The sequence below is a fragment of the Paramormyrops kingsleyae genome, chromosome 9, assembly GCF_048594095.1.
Source record: "Paramormyrops kingsleyae isolate MSU_618 chromosome 9, PKINGS_0.4, whole genome shotgun sequence".
Classification (NCBI taxonomy): domain Eukaryota; kingdom Metazoa; phylum Chordata; class Actinopteri; order Osteoglossiformes; family Mormyridae; genus Paramormyrops; species Paramormyrops kingsleyae.
In genome coordinates this window covers 15,786,976-15,805,818 of record NC_132805.1, presented here as the reverse complement: position 1 = coordinate 15,805,818, position 18,843 = coordinate 15,786,976, and the positions used below count along the sequence as shown (strand labels likewise).

Genomic DNA, 18,843 nt, shown 5'->3' with positions numbered 1-18,843 from the left:
TAATACAAAAATTTCAAATGTAATATTTTAGCTGTTTTAACAGTTTTATTTATTTAAAAATACGAATATTTTCATAGTTATCAGCTATATTTGATGCATTATTGTCACGTAAGATCAGTTTGGCAGTTAGATGGCGCCGTGCTGTTTGAACTGAAACAGGCGCGAGGGAGCTGTCTTTAATTCGCCATTGCTGGCACAGAGTAAAGCGACACAGAGGAGCACAAACAATGTGAGAAGGGTCTGGCTCCAGCTGCTCAGAACGTGCACGCTTTGTCATCTGCATGCTCAGCCACTGACGTCAGGTGCAACCAAGGAATCGTTTCCTATTTGCTAAGTTAGTGCTAATAAAGTGTAAAAATGGTATGTTTTCGAGTTACTGTCTTGCCAATTATGAACGATATGAAATATTCTTAATCATGTTAATGTAACCCAGTTTGTCCCGTGCACTTATCTGTCAACCGGACTGCATCCTCCCTCTTTGGCGCGTTTTCGGCCATTCTGCGTCGTGTATTTTTTTATTGGAGACGAAGGGACGACCAGACACATGGGAGCGTTCGCTTTCTTGTTGGTTCGCTGCCTCTGCAGTTTATTTCTTGTGCAGAACACATGGACACTGATCACTTTCCTTCAACGTTACAATCGGATTCAAAACACTTTTATATTAACACTGTACTACAGTAAGTCTCATTAACCAGAACATTTTAGCAGTTTTCCTAACAACCGCTCCATAGCCGTAGTGCGTGTAGGAATTATTAGCTCAGGTAAATTATAATATCTCCACCAATATTTTTGAATTAATTAAAGTTTAATTAATTATTATTTAATGCTGATTATTAATCAATTGTTATGCCGAATGGTCGGCTCCTCCAAACTCGATTGCGGTATCCCCGTGAGTCTGTTAATGTGAGACTTAAATGGGATTCACTAATTACCAGTATCACTTAGTAACCTGGGTTAGAAGGCTCGTCCACCGAGCTGCATCACCAGGTAATGTAAACGATTGGTAGCGAAGCTCCCCTCACGGCCGATGAGAGAGAGTCTCGCGTTGTTTCAGGCGAGTTTGAGGTTCAGAGCGTGTAGCAAGATCGCACAGAGGCAGGGACTTAGTGTGGAACACTCAATGACGGAGGCTGAAGTTGTGTAAAAGACATGCATTTATTCCTAGCTAACACTACAACTAACATAAGACAGACATTACACCTAACACAAACAACAAACACGAAATAACGGAATAAAACAAACGATGTAATTATGAAAATGCAATGACAGGATTTAAATGAGTAACCTTAAATGGATATTTTGTTTGGTGTGGCTTATGCCAATTCATCTTCTCCAGAATGGATAAGATACACCTAAATTCAGTTCTTTTAACATAGCATGGTAGAAACAAAGAAACTTGGTGACTGTCCACCAAGATCAGATAAGGACCACAAAGGAATGTTGGAAGAGAAGGGGGGGGTTTAACAAAGAAGACTCTCTAAAAGTTAGGACACATTGGTTACACTCACTTTCCAGATTCTTCTGGTATACCATGAGAACATATATACAATGGTAGCATACCTATCTATTTATTTCAATTTATATGTGTTCAAGTGCAAAAGGGTAAAATAGGTGATACTCCGTGAACATGGTTATAAGGGTGGCACACAAAACACTAAGATTGTCTAAGGACACATACAAACATAACCTATCTGTATATTTATGGAGCTAATATTATGACAAAACTATTTGAATGTGAATTGTGTAAATTTGAATTATTTACAAGTGTTATTTATCAAAACTGAATATTATATGGGATTTAAAATAGCTTTGAATTTGGTTTTGATTTTATTTTGGATTTGAATTTGAAATTATTTTACTTGAATATTGTTGGGGATTCGACACCCCTGATGCCGGTGTGTGATGGGATTGGCCGCTGGAGGGCTCCGGTCAGAGAGCACTGAGTCGCCAGGCAGAGTTAAGAACTTTACTACTGAGCAGATTCAATCCCACATACAGATGCAGCATTCAAGGAACAGGACTGCAACTTAGACTGATCTGAAGACAGAATTATCTATAATAGACAAACAGAATAAAGACATTGAGGCACATGACACTATTACAACAATACATTCAGCACTGAAGCACAAATCACTATAATTATAAATAAGCATCACCTACACGAACAGCCTGTATCCATCAACTTATACAACATTAACAGACCCGTTCATTAGGATATCAGCGTATCTAACACTAAATGTATCCACTCGGCGAACGCAGCCGGGATATATTTACTCGCCAAGCGAACTCGCGGCAAGCGCTTATACAACTTTATAATCTCCACTAACCCATATAACATCGCATAGGCGATCGTGTAACACTCATATAATTCGAACATTAAGTGCTTACATCAGCAGTGACTTCTGCTTCAGCTCGACGCTGCAGGGAGAAAGAAAGAAAATGGCAATCCACTTTACCCGACAGCCTCCGGTCTACCCGGCAACCTCCCGTTTTACCCGACAACCTCTAAATTAATACATACTGCAACAAAGGTCCCGTACGAAAACAACACAGCCATCCGAGCAAGAGTCCCAAATTGAAAGAATTCACAACAGCCGCCCCCACATTTGAGCAGCAAATGTGCAATCAGGGAATTCTTCCAGTGTCATCATCAAGGTTCTCCAAGACTGGAAGAGGGATTAGGCGTGCAACGGGCCTGGTGTACACTTTGCCCTTCACCAGGACTTCAGCCGTTCTCACACAGCCATCTTGACTGGCTACTGCCCTGGTGACCTTACCAATGGGCCAATGAGCCCTGGGCTGTTGCGGATCAACGATTAGGACCACGGAGTCCTCAGTCAGGTTAGCTGATGGCCTATGCCACTTCTGGCGGGTCTGAAGTGTGGGCAGGTAGTTCCGTGTGAACTGAACCCAGAACTGATCTGTAAGGGTTTGACAGTGGCGCCATCGCCGCCGCCCCATGACTGCCGGTGAATAAGCTACCTGAGGTAAGGTAGCATCCCGCCGCCCCATGAGAAGGATGTTAGGTGTGATGGGGTCAGGATCGGCCACGTCAGCTGATACATACCCTAAGGGTTTCGAGTTCATGATCCCCTCCACCTCCGTGAGGACAGTATAGAGGACATCTTCTGGGATGGTCTGATGTCCTATCGCCACCCGAAGGGCACTCTTGATAGAACGCACCTCTCTCTCCCACACACCTCCGAAGTGTGGAGCGTTAGGTGGGTTGAACTTGAACTGGATCTGATAGTCCGTCAGCTGTGTCCGCAGATGCGGTGCCATGACCGCGAAAGCTTCACGCAACTCGTGCTCCGCTCCCCGGAAGTTGGTACCACAGTCTGACAGTATCTCTTTCGGTCGTCCTCGCCGGGCTATGAAGCGACGAAGAGCAAGCAGGAACGCATCCGCATCCATGGAGCTAAGAAGCTCAACATGTACTGCTCGAGTTGTAAGGCATTTGAAGATTATGGCCCAGCGCTTCTCCGTCCTCCTGCCCATCCTAACCAGGTAAGGTCCAAAACAATCCACACCTGTCGAATAGAAGGGAGGACAGAGGAGTCTGAGACGCTCTGGGGGCAGATCTGCCATCTGTGGAATCTTTGGTTGGGCTCTCCATCGCTGACAGGAAGGGCAGTTGTGCTGATGGTGTCTTACTGCCTGACGTCCCCGGAGGATCCAGTACCGCCGTCTCATTTCTGCGTACACGCGCTCTGTGCCTGGATGCAAGAGTCGCTCGTCAAAGTCTTGAATGATAGCTTTGTAGCTGGATGTTGTGGATCCAGGACAATGGGATGGATCTCTTCCATGTCTGAGTTCTGCATCCTCCGCAATCTTCCCCCAACTCGGATAACATCCAGCGAGGAATCCCATTCTGGGGCCAGACTGGCTAGCCGACTATGGCTTGGTAATGCTTTGTGCGCTCTGAGAACTGCGACCTCTTCTGGGAAGCTCTGAGCTTGACATCCGCTCAGTACTAAAGCTTCCACTTCACGATAATCGATGGATTGACTACCTGCAGTCTCAGTCGTATCTCCTTGATATGCCTGTCGGGTAGCTTTCACCAATTCCTTCCATGAACTGAATTGGGTAGCATCAGGGATGAACCTGGTTGATTTAGTTGCAGCTAATCCGCAGAATACAACGCCTTTGAGTTCGGTTGTGTTGTCGGGAGACAGACGCTTCGGCTTGCTTGGCCAGAGGTCGGCAGTCTGCTTGAGAAACGCGGGCCCTTGACTCCAACGGCTGGGTTCTGCCAGGGTAAGAAGGGACTTACCCCTCGTTATATCGTCGGCGGGGTTGTTCAGGGTATCAACATACCGCCAGGCATGCCTGTCAGTTAACTCCTGAATCTCTGACACACGAGTACCCACAAATACCTTGAACCTGCAGGAGTCTGATTGGAGCCACTCCAAGACCGTGGTGGAGTCGGACCACAATGTTGTCTGCGTGATGGTAAGGCTCAGCTCGTGCTGTATGAGTTTTGCCAGCTGAGCTCCGGCCAGCGCAGCACAGAGCTCTAGTCGTGGCATAGACTGTTGTCTCTTGGGGGCTACCCGAGACCGAGCCATCACGAAGGAAGTATGGATGGTGCCAGCAGTATGCACCCTCAGATAGGCGACCGCTCCATATGCTCGTTCCGATGCATCACAGAACACATGGAGGTCGTAGTTGTGATTGCCATCAGAAGAGTCAGGTGAGTAGCAGCGGGGTATTATTACCTTGTCGAGGTTCCTCAGCTCGTTCTCCCACGTGGCCCATGCCTGTTGGAGGACTGCAGGTAAGTTAGGATCGTCCCAGTCTCGCTTCTGGGACCACAATTGCTGGATGAGCACTTTAGCCCGCGTCGTGTAGGGCACAATGAACCCCAGGGGGTCGTACTGGCTGGCAAGTACCTGATAGGCTGTCCGCATCGTCAGCGCTGGGTGTTCAATGGGCCGGTGATGGTAACCTAGGGAGTCAGCCGCACAGTTCCATCTTAAGCCTAAGGTGGGCTCCATCGGGTCTGATCGGTTCTGACAAAGCCACTGTTCTGTTGCTGGGGACCTTGCTTCAGCCGGTAGGTGGGCCACCACTGTCGACTGATTACTTGCCCATTGTCTGAGATTGAATCCTCCTCCAGCCAGTAGAGCACGCAGTTGGTCCACTCTCTGCTTTGCAGCAGATATGCTGGGAAAGCTCTCAAGACAGTTATCCACATAAAAGCTCCGTTGTACTGACTGTAGAGTATCAGGGAAGTCTTCTTGGTGTACACGAGTATGCTGCTGCAGAGCAAAGATGGCGCAGCAAGGACTGCTTGTAGTACCGAAAGGCAGTACCTGCCACTCATACACGTCTGGAGGATTGAGGCAACGCATGTCCCTCCAGATAAATCGAAGTAACGGTCGGTCCTCCGGCAGAAGGTGGACCTGATGAAACATGGAGCGGATATCTCCACTCACTGCGACCGGGTATTGTCTGAACCGCAGGAGAACACCCAGCAGTGATGGGCCTAATGCTGGACCAGGTAGGAGTTGCTCATTGAGTGAGGTGCCCTGGTACCTGAATGAACAATTGAAGACCAGTCGTGGTTTGCTATTGTGGAACACCAGGTGATGGGGAAGGTACCATGCCTTGGCTGATCGGGCCTGCTCGTCGGGTGGAATTGCAGTGATGCATCCTTCTCGAGCCAGCCTTTCAATCTCCGCTGAGTAGACCTTAGCTTTCTCTGGATCTGTCCTGAGCCTTCTCTCAGTGCTCCTCAAATTCGGCATGACTGATTGTATAGAACCATCTAGCTGGGGGGCGCCCTTCCTCCAGAGGAGGGGCGTGGCATAGTGACAACCCCCCTCGACGCTGATTAGCCGGGTTTTCGCCTCCAGAAGGTCTAAGGCCTCCTGGTCTTCACGGGACCGGATGGCTAACTTCTCGTTCCTGAACGGCAGAACATCGAGTTGCCAGAGTTTCTCGACATTCCGAAAGAGGAGATCATCTGAGTTCGTGACAGAGATGAAAAGACACTGCGGGGTGGAAACGTGCTCAGTGCTGTATCCCTCAGCACCTTGTAGTGCCCACCCAAGGACAGTGTGGATTGCCACTGGGCCGCCTTTAGTTCCCCCACGCACTGGCTCAGTAGCTGTGATTAGCTGGACGTGATCTGATCCAATTAGTACCAATGGCTGTACATTGGAAAAAGACTGTAGGGGGATGCCCCGTAGGTGTGGGTGACGTTTCTGGAGCTTATGAACTGGGTAGGTCTGCTCAACTAAGTCCAGACCTGAAGCAGTAAAAGCTCCCTGGATCAGGTAGCGCTGACGTGGATTACCTTTCGGGGAGATCTCGAAGTTGACCTTCAGGCCCCGGAGGTACGTGACATCTGACCGCACGGTGCGAAGGGCAAGCGTCTCACCTTCGCCATCTAGCTGAAGCTGATGTACGGCCTTAGGCAGGATCATAGATCGCTGGGCTCCATCATCTAGAATAGCGAAGGCCTCCATTGACCTGGTTTCACTGTATAGCAGAACCGGAACTATTTTCAGGAGCACCTTGCCTGATCCAGTATCAGGGGTTAAGTAGATTCTACTCTCCGTAGCTCCAGATGAGGAGGACGTCGACCGACTCTGAGCTGCGCCATGTAAAACCTGGAGATGTAGGCCACCGCAGTCGCTGCAGGGTTTCTTAAGATTACATGACTCGGGCGAGTGTAAACGAGCACATTTCCAACATCGCCGTCCCTCATTAATCCACCGTGCCAGCTCCGTGGCAGACCTCCCTTTAATGCTGTTGCATCGGCTGATAAAGTGCTCGTTGCTGTCACAAAAGAGACAGTGTACCTTGGAAGGTTTCTTGATTGCGGGTGATACAGGCTTCCCATACACTATAGGTTTGGCTTGCTCCGTCTCATGGTAAACAGCTACGCTCGGATTCCGGCCTCTAGCTGATATATGTTCCTTCCCACGATCTGGTGGTCTCTCACGCTGATAGCGCTGTACCAGCCTACTGGACAGCCGTTGCTGTTGAGCCTTAACCTGGAGCCAGCTCGCAAGGTCTTGAAGGTTGTAGGGGTTGAGACTGGCAGTATTAAGCTTCCCCTGGAGCTGCAGGAATTCTATAAAGCCATCTCTGTAGTACTTAGGTAGCTTGCTGAGCAGACGATCGACGTGTGAACAGCAGTTGAGCTCCATACCTCGTGGGCCCTCCAAGGAGAAGAGCATGCTGACTAGAAGGTGGACTTTCAGAGCAAAGTTCTGGAAGCTATTAGCATCGTTGGGTTTCACATCCGGGGCTGTTAAGATGGCCGCTATTTCACTCTGAGCTAGTTGATGTGGTTGTCCGTATTGGAATTGGAGGGCTTGCATAGCTGCTGAGTATGGTAAGGGATGATGGCGGCAAGATTGCCCGATCATCTGGGCTTCAGGCAGTTTGAGGTGTTCAAGAAGAATGTGATATTTATACTTCTCGGTAAGCTCTGGGTGTGGCTCTAAAAGGTTATCCAATGCTAACTTCAGATTGGCAAACTCTCTCTCACTATCTGTCATGAAGTCAGGAATCCTAGGTTTTGGTGGGCCATAGGATGGCCGATAGGTGGGGTTAGCCAGGCAGGGTGGAGCAGCTAGAGGCGGTTCACCCACGGCTGGGGCTGAGAATGGATGTAGAGGGATCACAGGAAGGCGAGGTAGGGAGTGACAGCCTATGGGGGCGTGATACACCGATGGTGGCAATGAGTAGCTCGGTTTAGCTGAATAATTTTCAGGCACGATGGCAGGGCGGAGAGCACTGAGAGGAGTCACTGGGTGATATGGCGTCTCACCCAGGTAAGGTGCTGCTACTTCGCGTGCTAGCAGGGGTTCAGGTTCAGTGATCTGTCGATGAAATGGTTCTGGGGTAGCTGGTCCAGATGAAATAGTTGAAGAAGGGGTGCTTGGACATTTTGCGTTAGCTGTTCTTGATGGTGAGCTTGTTCGACACTGATGCATTACCCCTGCTGTAGTTGGGGGTTCCCCAATCTCTGTTTCCTTTGACTGCCTTGCGGGGGAGCTTGCAGTGTTCTGCCTGCTAATATGATAGGTCACATGGTCAGGGGGAGTGACTAGTGTTTCTTGGTTTGGTGCAGCTGTGAGAGCCTCTGCTCCCTGGTGCTCCCTTTCACCCTCTTCTTCCATAAGGAAGGAGGAGATGTGCTCCAGAAGGGCCTGGCGACGACGCTGCCGTTTCTCGCATTGCGATAGCTTGCTGGTGAGATGCGCGATCTCCGCTGCCTGTTCCCTTTCACTGTGGGATATAGATTCAATGAGCCGATGTAGTGGGATTACGTTTTGGAATTCGTCTGAATTCAGACTGTGTGAGGTTGCGCATCCACTCTGAATGGAGGTTGCGTCTGCTTGACATACGTCTACAGCGAACGCGGCTCCCCTATGTCCCTCAGTTGCTGTCTCGGCTAGGTGACGAGGGGCTGACCGCTGATGACTGTGGTCAAGGATGTAGTCTCCCAGATGAGTGGGTGTGCGATGATGCCTCACTGGGCGCTCTGAAACCTCAGGAGGAGGGTGACGGCTTGCTCTGTCCGTGAACGACATGTTCTCCAGAAGCCTATCGGATCCGGCTCGAAGGACCGCTATGTTGGGGATTCGACACCCCTGATGCCGGTGTGTGATGGGATTGGCCGCTGGAGGGCTCCGGTCAGAGAGCACTGAGTCGCCAGGCAGAGTTAAGAACTTTACTACTGAGCAGATTCAATCCCACATACAGATGCAGCATTCAAGGAACAGGACTGCAACTTAGACTGATCTGAAGACAGAATTATCTATAATAGACAAACAGAATAAAGACATTGAGGCACATGACACTATTACAACAATACATTCAGCACTGAAGCACAAATCACTATAATTATAAATAAGCATCACCTACACGAACAGCCTGTATCCATCAACTTATACAACATTAACAGACCCGTTCATTAGGATATCAGCGTATCTAACACTAAATGTATCCACTCGGCGAACGCAGCCGGGATATATTTACTCGCCAAGCGAACTCGCGGCAAGCGCTTATACAACTTTATAATCTCCGCTAACCCATATAACATCGCATAGGCGATCGTGTAACACTCATATAATTCGAACATTAAGTGCTTACATCAGCAGTGACTTCTGCTTCAGCTCGACGCTGCAGGGAGAAAGAAAGAAAATGGCAATCCACTTTACCCGACAGCCTCCGGTCTACCCGGCAACCTCCCGTTTTACCCGACAACCTCTAAATTAATACATACTGCAACAAAGGTCCCGTACGAAAACAACACAGCCATCCGAGCAAGAGTCCCAAATTGAAAGAATTCACAACAAATATTAAACATTTGAAAATTAACACAACTGATTTTTTTTTAAGGCAGAGTTTTATAGACATGTATTTTCAAACAAGGAATGTTTTGTTCTGAATTCTAAGACTGTAGATATCCAGTTTTTTTTAAAATACAACTTAAAGTTTTCAAGATGAAGAAGAAATTCGGAACATCAAATTCAATTTTCTAAAATTCAAACACAGAAATTCAGATCGTACAGAAAGTAGGTCAGAGGTCATCCACAGGGAGGCGTAGATGATCTCCGAAAAGTCGAACGAAGCATTTTGGCCAATTACAGAGCTGCAGTAGTTTTCTGGCGCGAGCGTGCGGCTCAGGAGGTCGCCATTCATGAATCGCCCAGAGGTAAGTGATTTTTTAATATTTATATATTGTGTTTGTATATTTGATGTAAAAGGGATTAGCATGCCACCGTGGGGTGAGGGTAAAATGCGGATTCCGCAGGATTCCGCCGAACGTAAACAAAAGGAGGAGCTCAGCATTGCGGTGCAACTGCGCAGCCAGTACAATACGGATGTCCGAAATCGTATTGTTCTTAATGTTAACATTAATTTCATTGTTAATTTGTTAAACATGTGAAAATGTTCTATATGTTATCTGTTGAGCGTTCTCTGGTCGAGGATAATCTGCATCTTTTCCTTCTCTTTTCCCGTCAGATAGATATGTGGATGTCCATGGCTACCAACGTCACTGTTCATGGATGCCTGTTCCTGACGAATAAAATAAATCATAATAAATCAATAAATAAATATGTCTTTCACCAAACATGTCATTATTTTATTGTAATTCTGTATTTCTGTAGATCTCACATCCAAGCACTATTGAACTGTTTTGGTGTTATCTGATTAAATTTTCTCATATAAGTACAGCTATACTGTACAGCTTGAAAGCACTCCTGTGAAATATCTACCTAGAAACGTGGTTGCCACTCTACAAGCCATTTTATGAGAATTAATACACGAAATAAATAAAAGAAAAGGGATATTGCAAATCATCTGTTATATTGAAACATGGAAGTGGCACATAGAAATCCTGCGCTGGGACATGTGATATATTGCCGGAAAGCTCGCAATGTGTACTATACGGAAATGCATGAAAGTTCCCAGCGCAGGATTTCTAAATGTGCATTTCGCCCTGTACACTGTAACCATGTAGACACCGCCATCCATAATCTTAAACTAAAAGTCCACGGAAGTGGCACATAGAAATCCGGCGCTGGGACATGTGATATATTGCCGGAAAGCTCGCAATTTGTACTAGACGAAAATGCATGGAAGTTCCCAGCGCAGGATTTCTAAATGTGCATTTCGCCCTGTACACTGTAACCATGTGGACGCCACCATCTATAATCTTTAAACTATAAGTCCACGGAAGTGGCACATAGAAATCCGGCGCTGGGACATGTGATATATTGCCGGAAAGCTCGCAATTTGTACTATACGAATAGCAAAATACCTCACTGATTCTTGAGGTAAGGGACAAAACATGTCTCACATAAAAAAGTCTTCTTTATGTTAAAATTGAAAAAAATATTAATAATAAAAATACTACAAAAGTAAAATCTGTCACACTTGTGCATACTTATGAAATTGATATAATATATTAGAAAAGGAATTTATCACAATTTGTTAAAATATAGGCTCTGTACTAAGAAAGTACATGCAATTTGACCTGTCCTCAGCAGGACATTACAATGTTTAACTTCCCCAATAAATGTTAAAAAGTGCTACAAATGGGTAAATATTAATGTCAAATGAACTGAAGTATTAAATCGAATATGAAATGTCATATCTGAAAACTTTAAATTACATTATCCATTTTAAAAATGTTTATAATAGTGTGTCCTCATATTCAGTCAGCTCCGTCTGATTTTTTGCTGACCATGACTTTGCCTAATTTGTTCAGGAAAAGTCATGGTCAGCTATAACATCTAGGACCCCATTAGCTTTTCCTGCTATTGGTGGGTTCAATAGTAGGACAGATAGTCTGGTAAGTTTTACAATTTTTGATATTTTAATAAAACAATGTTGATATCACTGCAGTCACAGCTTTGATGTGTCAACTCCATCTTCCCACCGCAATACTCTTATTAAAGGATTTTGAAATAAATGTTGTCTTTTTAGTTCAGGTTAGCAGGCTAACTAACATCTTGGGAAAAAACAAAATGGCCTCAGTGTATGAGACACTGATAAAATGGGAAAACATGTCCTGTAGTCAACTACGTAAGACGTCAACTCCGTAGGTTTTCTGTCTGACGGAGGTGACACTTAAACTGACAGAGTTGACAACTGCTTATAGAAAGTATTATTAGGATAACAGAGACACTGCATACTGGAATGTACTACACTAAAGGTGAAAAGGCAGCATTTTGCACAGTATCAGAGTCCAAGAGGCAAGATGCATCAGCAATCTGGACATACATGGATCCAGTACTGAATGCTATTCGGATAAAATATCCATCAGCTACCACTGTGCACTTTTGGTCTGATGGTCCCAGTAAGCAGTATAAGAACAAAAAGAACTTCTTTCTCCTTTCTGAGGTACCATCCACACTTGGGTTCACCAGGACCACATGGAATTATTTCCCCACTTCCCATGGCAAGGGTGCCCCCGATGGAATTGGAGCAACAGTAAAACGAACAGCAGACAAATTGGTTCTGCATGGAAATGACATGACAAATGGAAAATAGTTCTTTGAAAAGATCTCAAACTGTTTGAGTGGTGTGCAGCTGTATCACATTGAGGAAAAACACATGGAAAAATATGACACACTTCTCATACAACAACTGAAACAGGTTCCATCCACAAGAAAGATACACCAGGTCATCCCATATCAAAATAGTGTCTCCCACAGACAGCTGTCGTGTTTTTGCAGTGAGCCAATGAATTGCCAGTGCTTTACCCCAGCAACTTTCATTTTAAATGACTGTGCAGATGAACGACAGACTGAAACAAGGGCCAAGAAGAAAGGTCCTTTGGCCATGTTGATGGAAGAGATGGAAAAGGAAACGAGGGAAGAAGAAAACTTGATAGACTGGGAAATAGAGGAGCAGCCAGTGAAAGATCCTGAAGGCACCATAGTTGAAATATCTATTGACAGCATTGAGGAGGGAGACTGGCTAGCTGTAGTATATGATGGCCACTGGTGGCTAGCAAAAGCCATGCATGTTGACAGTGAGCACCAAGATGTGAGAGTAGAGTTCATGCATCCTTGTGGCCCAACAGCTAATGTTCACCCCAAATGTGGGAAGAGGGATGTGTGTTTCTGTCCAGTCACTGACATTCTTCTGAAACTAACAGGGAAGGCATCTCCACTGCAGATAAGCCGTACAAGAGAGATCTACAGTGTAGCCCCTGATGTAATGGACTTTATAGAGCATGAGCATGTCCAACGCATGCTGCTGAAATCTTAATGCAGGTCACATGAAAATGTTAACTGACATAAAGATCTTTAGTGTATTTTGAAACACGCTACAGTGATGAGAAGAGATCCGTTGTGATTTCAGTTCCTTCTGTTATACGTGACCCTCTAGGACAGGGTCATTAGTTGTTTTTTATACGAGGTAAATCCTAATTTTCTCATTTAAGCCTTGAGTTCCTGTTTCCAGATGTTCTTTGACTATCCACTCTTTTCAATTACTTGATGGTTCCATGTCAAATCAGCACTTCATGAACTTCATTCTCTGTCATCAGCTGTTTGTCAACACCGTCAGATGAAGGTTTTTGTGCTTTTATGACAAAATGTATTACCCCTTGTTCAATTTACTGTGTTTGGATATTAAAACATCACATTAACTACACACAATGAGCTCTTCTTTATTTAATAACATTGATTATATATGCTTATTACTAAAAATGAACATACAAATTTAAGGAACTTTGAAATTTCCATTTTTACAGATAGTGTGATGTCAGAACAAATTTCAAAATAATTCATTTTATAACTTAACTCTGTTACAAAACATCAGAAATATATACTTAAGGACCCTAATCAATGTTTTAATTGATAAAGTCAGAATAGAATGATTTTTTGTGTGTCTGACGGAGCTGACATAAATCATGTTATTGAGTAATTAAAGGTCAGTTTTCATAAAAAGTGTTTTTATAAAAAACCTGTTCCCTTACATGGTTTGGTGGCTGAGACCTTTGCCTATAAATATATCTAGTTGAGATTAGTGTGGTATGTGGTAAAAAAGAAAGAGTAGGTCTAAAACAGGTTTTGTCCCTTACCTCAAGAATCAGTGACCTCTTACCTATCACTTATGTATAGATTCTGTACAGCTGAACATTTCATATATATATATATTGTAGGAATTATTAGCTCAGGTAATTTTTAATATCTCCACCAATATGTTTGTAATTAATTAAAGTTTAATTAATTATTATTTAATGCTGATTATTAACCAATCGTTATGCCGAATCGCGGTATCCCTGTGAGTCTGTTAATGTGAGACTTAAATGGGATTCACTAATTACCAGTATCGCTTAGTAACCTGGGTTAGAAGGCTCGTCCAGCGAGCTGCATCACCAGGTAATGTAAACGATTGGTAGCGAAGCTCCCCTCACGGCCGATGAGAGAGAGTCGTGATGTTTCAGGCGAGTTTGAGGTTCAGAGCGTGTAGCAAGATCGCACAAAGGCAGGGACTTAGTGTGGAACGCTCAATGACGGAGGCTGAAGTTATGTAAAAGACATGAACACTACAACTAACATAAGACAGACATTACACCTAACACAAACAACAAACACGAAATAACGGAATAAAACAAACGATGTAATTATGAAAATGCAATGAGCGGATTTAAATGAGTAACCTTAAATGGGAAATACTGTTCTGCAAAGCAAGAAACACGACCCTAAAGTCATATAGCAGGTTAACAGAACAGCTTACGTTGTTAGAATGAAAGGAAGTTGGTTTACTTGGTTGAAGGGGCACTGATGGTTGTTCTCCTTCTTTGTTCTGAGGTGCCAGGGTTTTATGCTGTAAAGTTCATGAATAGGGATGACCAGTAATTCGACTCCTGGCCCAATGGCTGGCCATCCATTTGGCGGGCTTTTGGAAGGGGGTCTGTATCAGTCCTATTGGGATTTATGACTTGACTGATTCTCCCTTTATTGATGATTTTCATTAAGCTGTTATAACTTTTGATACATCCACTTTTATGGTAATCACTGACCAGATTTGGAATTAGGGGTGATTAAAAATCATTTTGACACCAAACGTGCCATACCAGCTTCACAGGTACATACCTCATACCATCTGCATTAATTGATTAAACAATTAATTAGTTTATCTACACTCTTAAAACAAAAGGTTCCATATTGAACCTTTACGGGTTCTATAGCTTGGTACATATATGGCACCCTCAAAAGGTTCTATATAGAACCATTATAGAGGGTTCAATTAAAAGAACCCTAAAGGTTCTTTGATTTAAAAAAGAGGATTCTAAACAGCACCTTTAAAAGGTTCATTTGTACTCATATTTTTGTTAATACTTAATCATTAATAATGATGAAGAATGATAATGGGTGATACTGTAATAGTAATAAATAATACTTCAGCAATTATATGATATGATAAATGAATAATTTAATTAAATTAATTAGCTGCAGCTATTATTCTAAATAAAATAGGCAATAACTAGGCAAACCTTTTTTACAAGCTATAAGCCCAAAAGCAGCTATGAAAGAAAGAGACGAGATGTAGTTTCAAAAATGGCCTGTATTGTTCATTTAATAAAATTATCTACAATCAAAGAAATTAGAAATAAAATCCATTAGAAAACCAAAACAATTCACCTTTCAGTTATGAGCAAATCTGAATGTACAGTTTTAGTACAGGAATAGACACAGGTTTTTGTCCATTTGCCATTTGAAATAAATAACGCTCTGCAAAACTCAAGGTGTGCTTTATCTGCTTGGGGTACTGCACACCAAAGATGAAGTAAACTTCCAGCAGGCATTGGAGAGCATGTGGTATGTCCATCTCTCCACTTGTGATGGTGACTTCATCCATCTTTATAGATGCTCTGCTGGCAAGGAGGGGAGTCTCTGAATCATGAAGGATGATGGTTGGAAATGAGCTGGGTGGTTCCTATATAAATGAGAAATGTTTTAGTGACCTCCTGATTGAATTTATGATGCAGTTGACAAAACAAAGACATGCAAATTACAATCATAGACACATCACATACCTCATTTAAACAATAAAGAAACTTTGAGTTCTCCTTGAAAAGTGCTGGCAGGATAAGGATGGCAACACTCTTTTGAAGGTCTAAAATTTCAAAAGAAACAATGTTTTCATAAAAGCATACAGTAGTTTTATAGAGACAATTGAAGGGTGCGAAGCAAAAAGAAAAGATGTCAGCTGGTTACATACTATCTGTGTTAGCCTCGGTCCTTAGCAGGCTGGACAGCAGCTCCTTCTGACTACCATGTTGAGCTGCCCTGATGATGTTGGGTGTCAACAGACTGAGGGCATTTTGAAGGCTTAGCTCCATGTCCTGACCAAAACGCAACCTCATTTCATGATGCATCTACAAAAACAAAAAAGAGAAAAAAAGTGAAAGGGAAAGTTGTCATTAATAAATTAATACACTTGCTTCCTAACAGTGCTGAAATCTCATTATAGTAATATTACTATTAGCTTCTCACCAGCTCTGGCACCTGAAGAAAGGGGAACATCTCCATCACCTCCACAGTTGGCTTGGCCATATATTCAACCCTCTTATATAGCGTGCGCTTCATTCGGTCCATTATATTGGGGAAGTCTGGCTGTCGCCGGCACAGCTCATTATTCATGGCATTTATGTGCTCTCGAAAATTCAGGTCATCCTCCCCAACACCATCATGGTCCAGTACAATCTAGGAAAAAAATATACAGAGAATACAGGAATTAAGCATGTGAGCAATGAGCAATAAATGTTCCAAGACAGAAATACAATACAGAATTTGAATCATTAATTTATTGTAAACCTTTTGTGTCGGATTACAATCCCCCCAAGACGTCTGGATTGTATATTCACTTCTGTGCCTCTTTGCCCTCTGGAATTAGCCATAAGATATTTGTAAAGTTTCTGTAAAGTATATACTGGTAAACCATGACAATACAGGCTAGCAAGCTGACAGACATACAGACAGGCACACAGATGGGCTAAAGACAAGCATGAATCTTAAAAATGGTACCTGATGTCCAAGTGGGTCCTCCAGAGGCACATGGTCCATATAACTCTCCGTCTTTTGGCACCAAACTTTTTTTTCATCTCCTGGACTGTTGCCAAGTTCACTAAAGGTGACCTTTCCTTCTTGAACTTATTTTGCAAACACTCCAATAGAGTTTCCTGTGGGTGTTTACATAAGATATAAGGCTCACACGGCATAAAAGTAGTACAGAAATTCAACTGAAGAATAATGTTTTGCATTAAGAAATAACAGTTAAGAAATAACATACATATCCAGAGGAGCTATGGTCTCTAAAAAATGTCTCCCTCAGCTTCTGCGACATCTGAATCAGACAGACGCTACAATTAATTTAACTGTCAGACTGAGAAGGAAGTTATGGAAGCCCGTTTACGCCACCGTGGGAAAAAAAACAATATATATATATGTAAATTTTAAGTCGAAATTTCGACTTTGTTATCTCGTTATTTCGAGATATTATCTTGAAATTTCGACTTAGTTATCTCGTTATTTCCGAGATATTAAATAGACTTAAATTATATCTATATATTTTTTTCCACGGTGGCGGAAACGGGTTTCCATGGGAAGTAGAAAACTTATCTTAATGAAGAATCCTGTAAGGTGACAGGCAAGGATAGCTGCGACTACAGTATATAGCCCGAACGAACAATAAACTTTGTATCAGCTGACCTAATTATCGGTAACGTGCCCATTGACATTCACGGGGAACGCACCTTGTATTCCTTTATTCACGTTTTGGTCTCCAGAAAATACTGGTAATGATTATGAATGAAAAAAGGAGAGGAAAGTTTTGTGCCACTTACCATTAAAATGAGTGTATTCAGAAAGGTTCCATAAACGGCAGTTGAAATTCAAATATATCCTCGCGTGCGTGAAATAGCACCTTTTTGAAGGCAACGGTTCTATTTCCTAGGGTTAGAACCCCTATGGTTCTATATAGCACCCGCAAGAACCATTTTCTTGAGTAAATCCTGTTCCTGATTGTTGTCATTAGTTCATTGTATTTAGTCCGCGTTTCTGTTTTCCGTTTCCTCATTTGTACATGCCACTTCCATGGACTTTTAATTTTAGATTATGTAGGGCAGCTTCCCTATTGTTACAGTGTATAGGGCACAATGGATAATTACAAATCCTACCCCAAACACTTTTAAATGTTTTCATAAAATTACTTTTTTTTTTCTTTTCCTCCCCCTTGTCGTGTCCGGCAGTTTAGCAAGCAGGATGTTAGTCTGGGTGCTTTATTGTGCCAACACTTTTATTTTGCCAAGTGGAGCTTCGGATTTAAGCTCCTCTTGTTACTTGAGGTATACTCTTTATTAATCAGTTATATGTCATTGCGCCACAAAGCCGGAGCTGACAGGGGGGGTTAGTGGGAAAGATATAGAGAGAGAAAGTGAGAAAGGAGAGAAAGGGGTGAGAGACAGAGGAAATAGAAAAATAAATAAATACATAATAAAAATAAAATAAGGAGGGGGGTCAGAGAGAGAGAGACAGGGAAAGAGAAATAATACAAACAGTAGAACAAAAAAGAAAGAGTAATAAAAGGACAGCTTCTGTATCTTACTGCTGGACACTGTATCATCACACCAGCTGCTGTATCTGAAAGATACTGTAAGATCCAGGGACACACACAAACAGTATACACACAAAGAAACCAGTGGTACCATTATGACATGGGAATATGCTTGTGTCAGTATCTGCTCCTGGAATTAAATACGTTAATACCAGAGGAAAAAAAAAAAAAAAAATATATATACATATATATACATATATATACATATATATATATATACATATATATATATATACATATATACATACATATATATATATATATATATATATAGATATATATATATATATATATATATATATATGCATAAGCAGACCACCAGGAACACTGTCTAAATATCGTCGTACCCGTATCTGCATCTAAGAGGAGGGAGTGGAAGCCACACACCAACTTTCACACACACTCTCACACACACACACACACCCAGACAAGGAGAAAAAGGGATAAAATAGGGGAAGAGAGCCCTAGGCTCTCTTGTGTGTGTGTGTGCGTGCATGTCTATGTGTGTGTGCATTCTAAGTGTATGCGTGTTGATATGAAAGTGTGTGTATGTGTGTGCATATATACGTGTATGTGTGTGTGTGTGTATGCATACGTGTATGTGTGTGTGTACGCATATGTGTATGTGTGTATGTTTGTGTGCTGTGAGTGTATGTATGAGTGTGCAGGTTAACATGGAATGATTCCCAGTGAGTGTGCGAGGCCACAAAAACACCGCCCCGGGGCCCCCAGACGGCT

At 43.1% G+C, this 18,843-nt stretch overlaps 1 protein-coding gene across 5 annotated transcripts in view; it reads right to left on the bottom strand.

The window, feature by feature from the left end:
* LOC140592626 (sterile alpha motif domain-containing protein 3-like) overlaps positions 1-17,994 on the bottom strand; it is a 229,178-nt gene extending 211,184 nt beyond the window's left edge. The window contains exons 1-8 of one of the 5 annotated variants that reach the window (XM_072716429.1): positions 17,336-17,994; positions 16,783-16,836; positions 16,518-16,672; positions 16,308-16,376; positions 15,987-16,196; positions 15,712-15,868; positions 15,527-15,606; positions 15,037-15,426 (exon numbers count right to left, since the gene is read on the bottom strand). In XM_072716429.1, coding sequence (XP_072572530.1) covers positions 15,139-15,426; positions 15,527-15,606; positions 15,712-15,868; positions 15,987-16,196; positions 16,308-16,376; positions 16,518-16,556 — 843 coding nt within the window. In that variant the 5' untranslated portion in view covers positions 16,557-16,672; positions 16,783-16,836; positions 17,336-17,994 and the 3' untranslated portion in view covers positions 15,037-15,138. Of the gene's footprint in view, positions 1-15,036; positions 15,427-15,526; positions 15,607-15,711; positions 15,869-15,986; positions 16,197-16,307; positions 16,377-16,517; positions 16,673-16,782; positions 17,314-17,335 lie in introns of those variants that run through there. The other 4 variants (XM_072716432.1, XM_072716430.1, XM_072716428.1 and 1 more) reach the window with 4 other exon arrangements.
* Between the last annotated feature and the right edge of the window lie 849 nt (positions 17,995-18,843).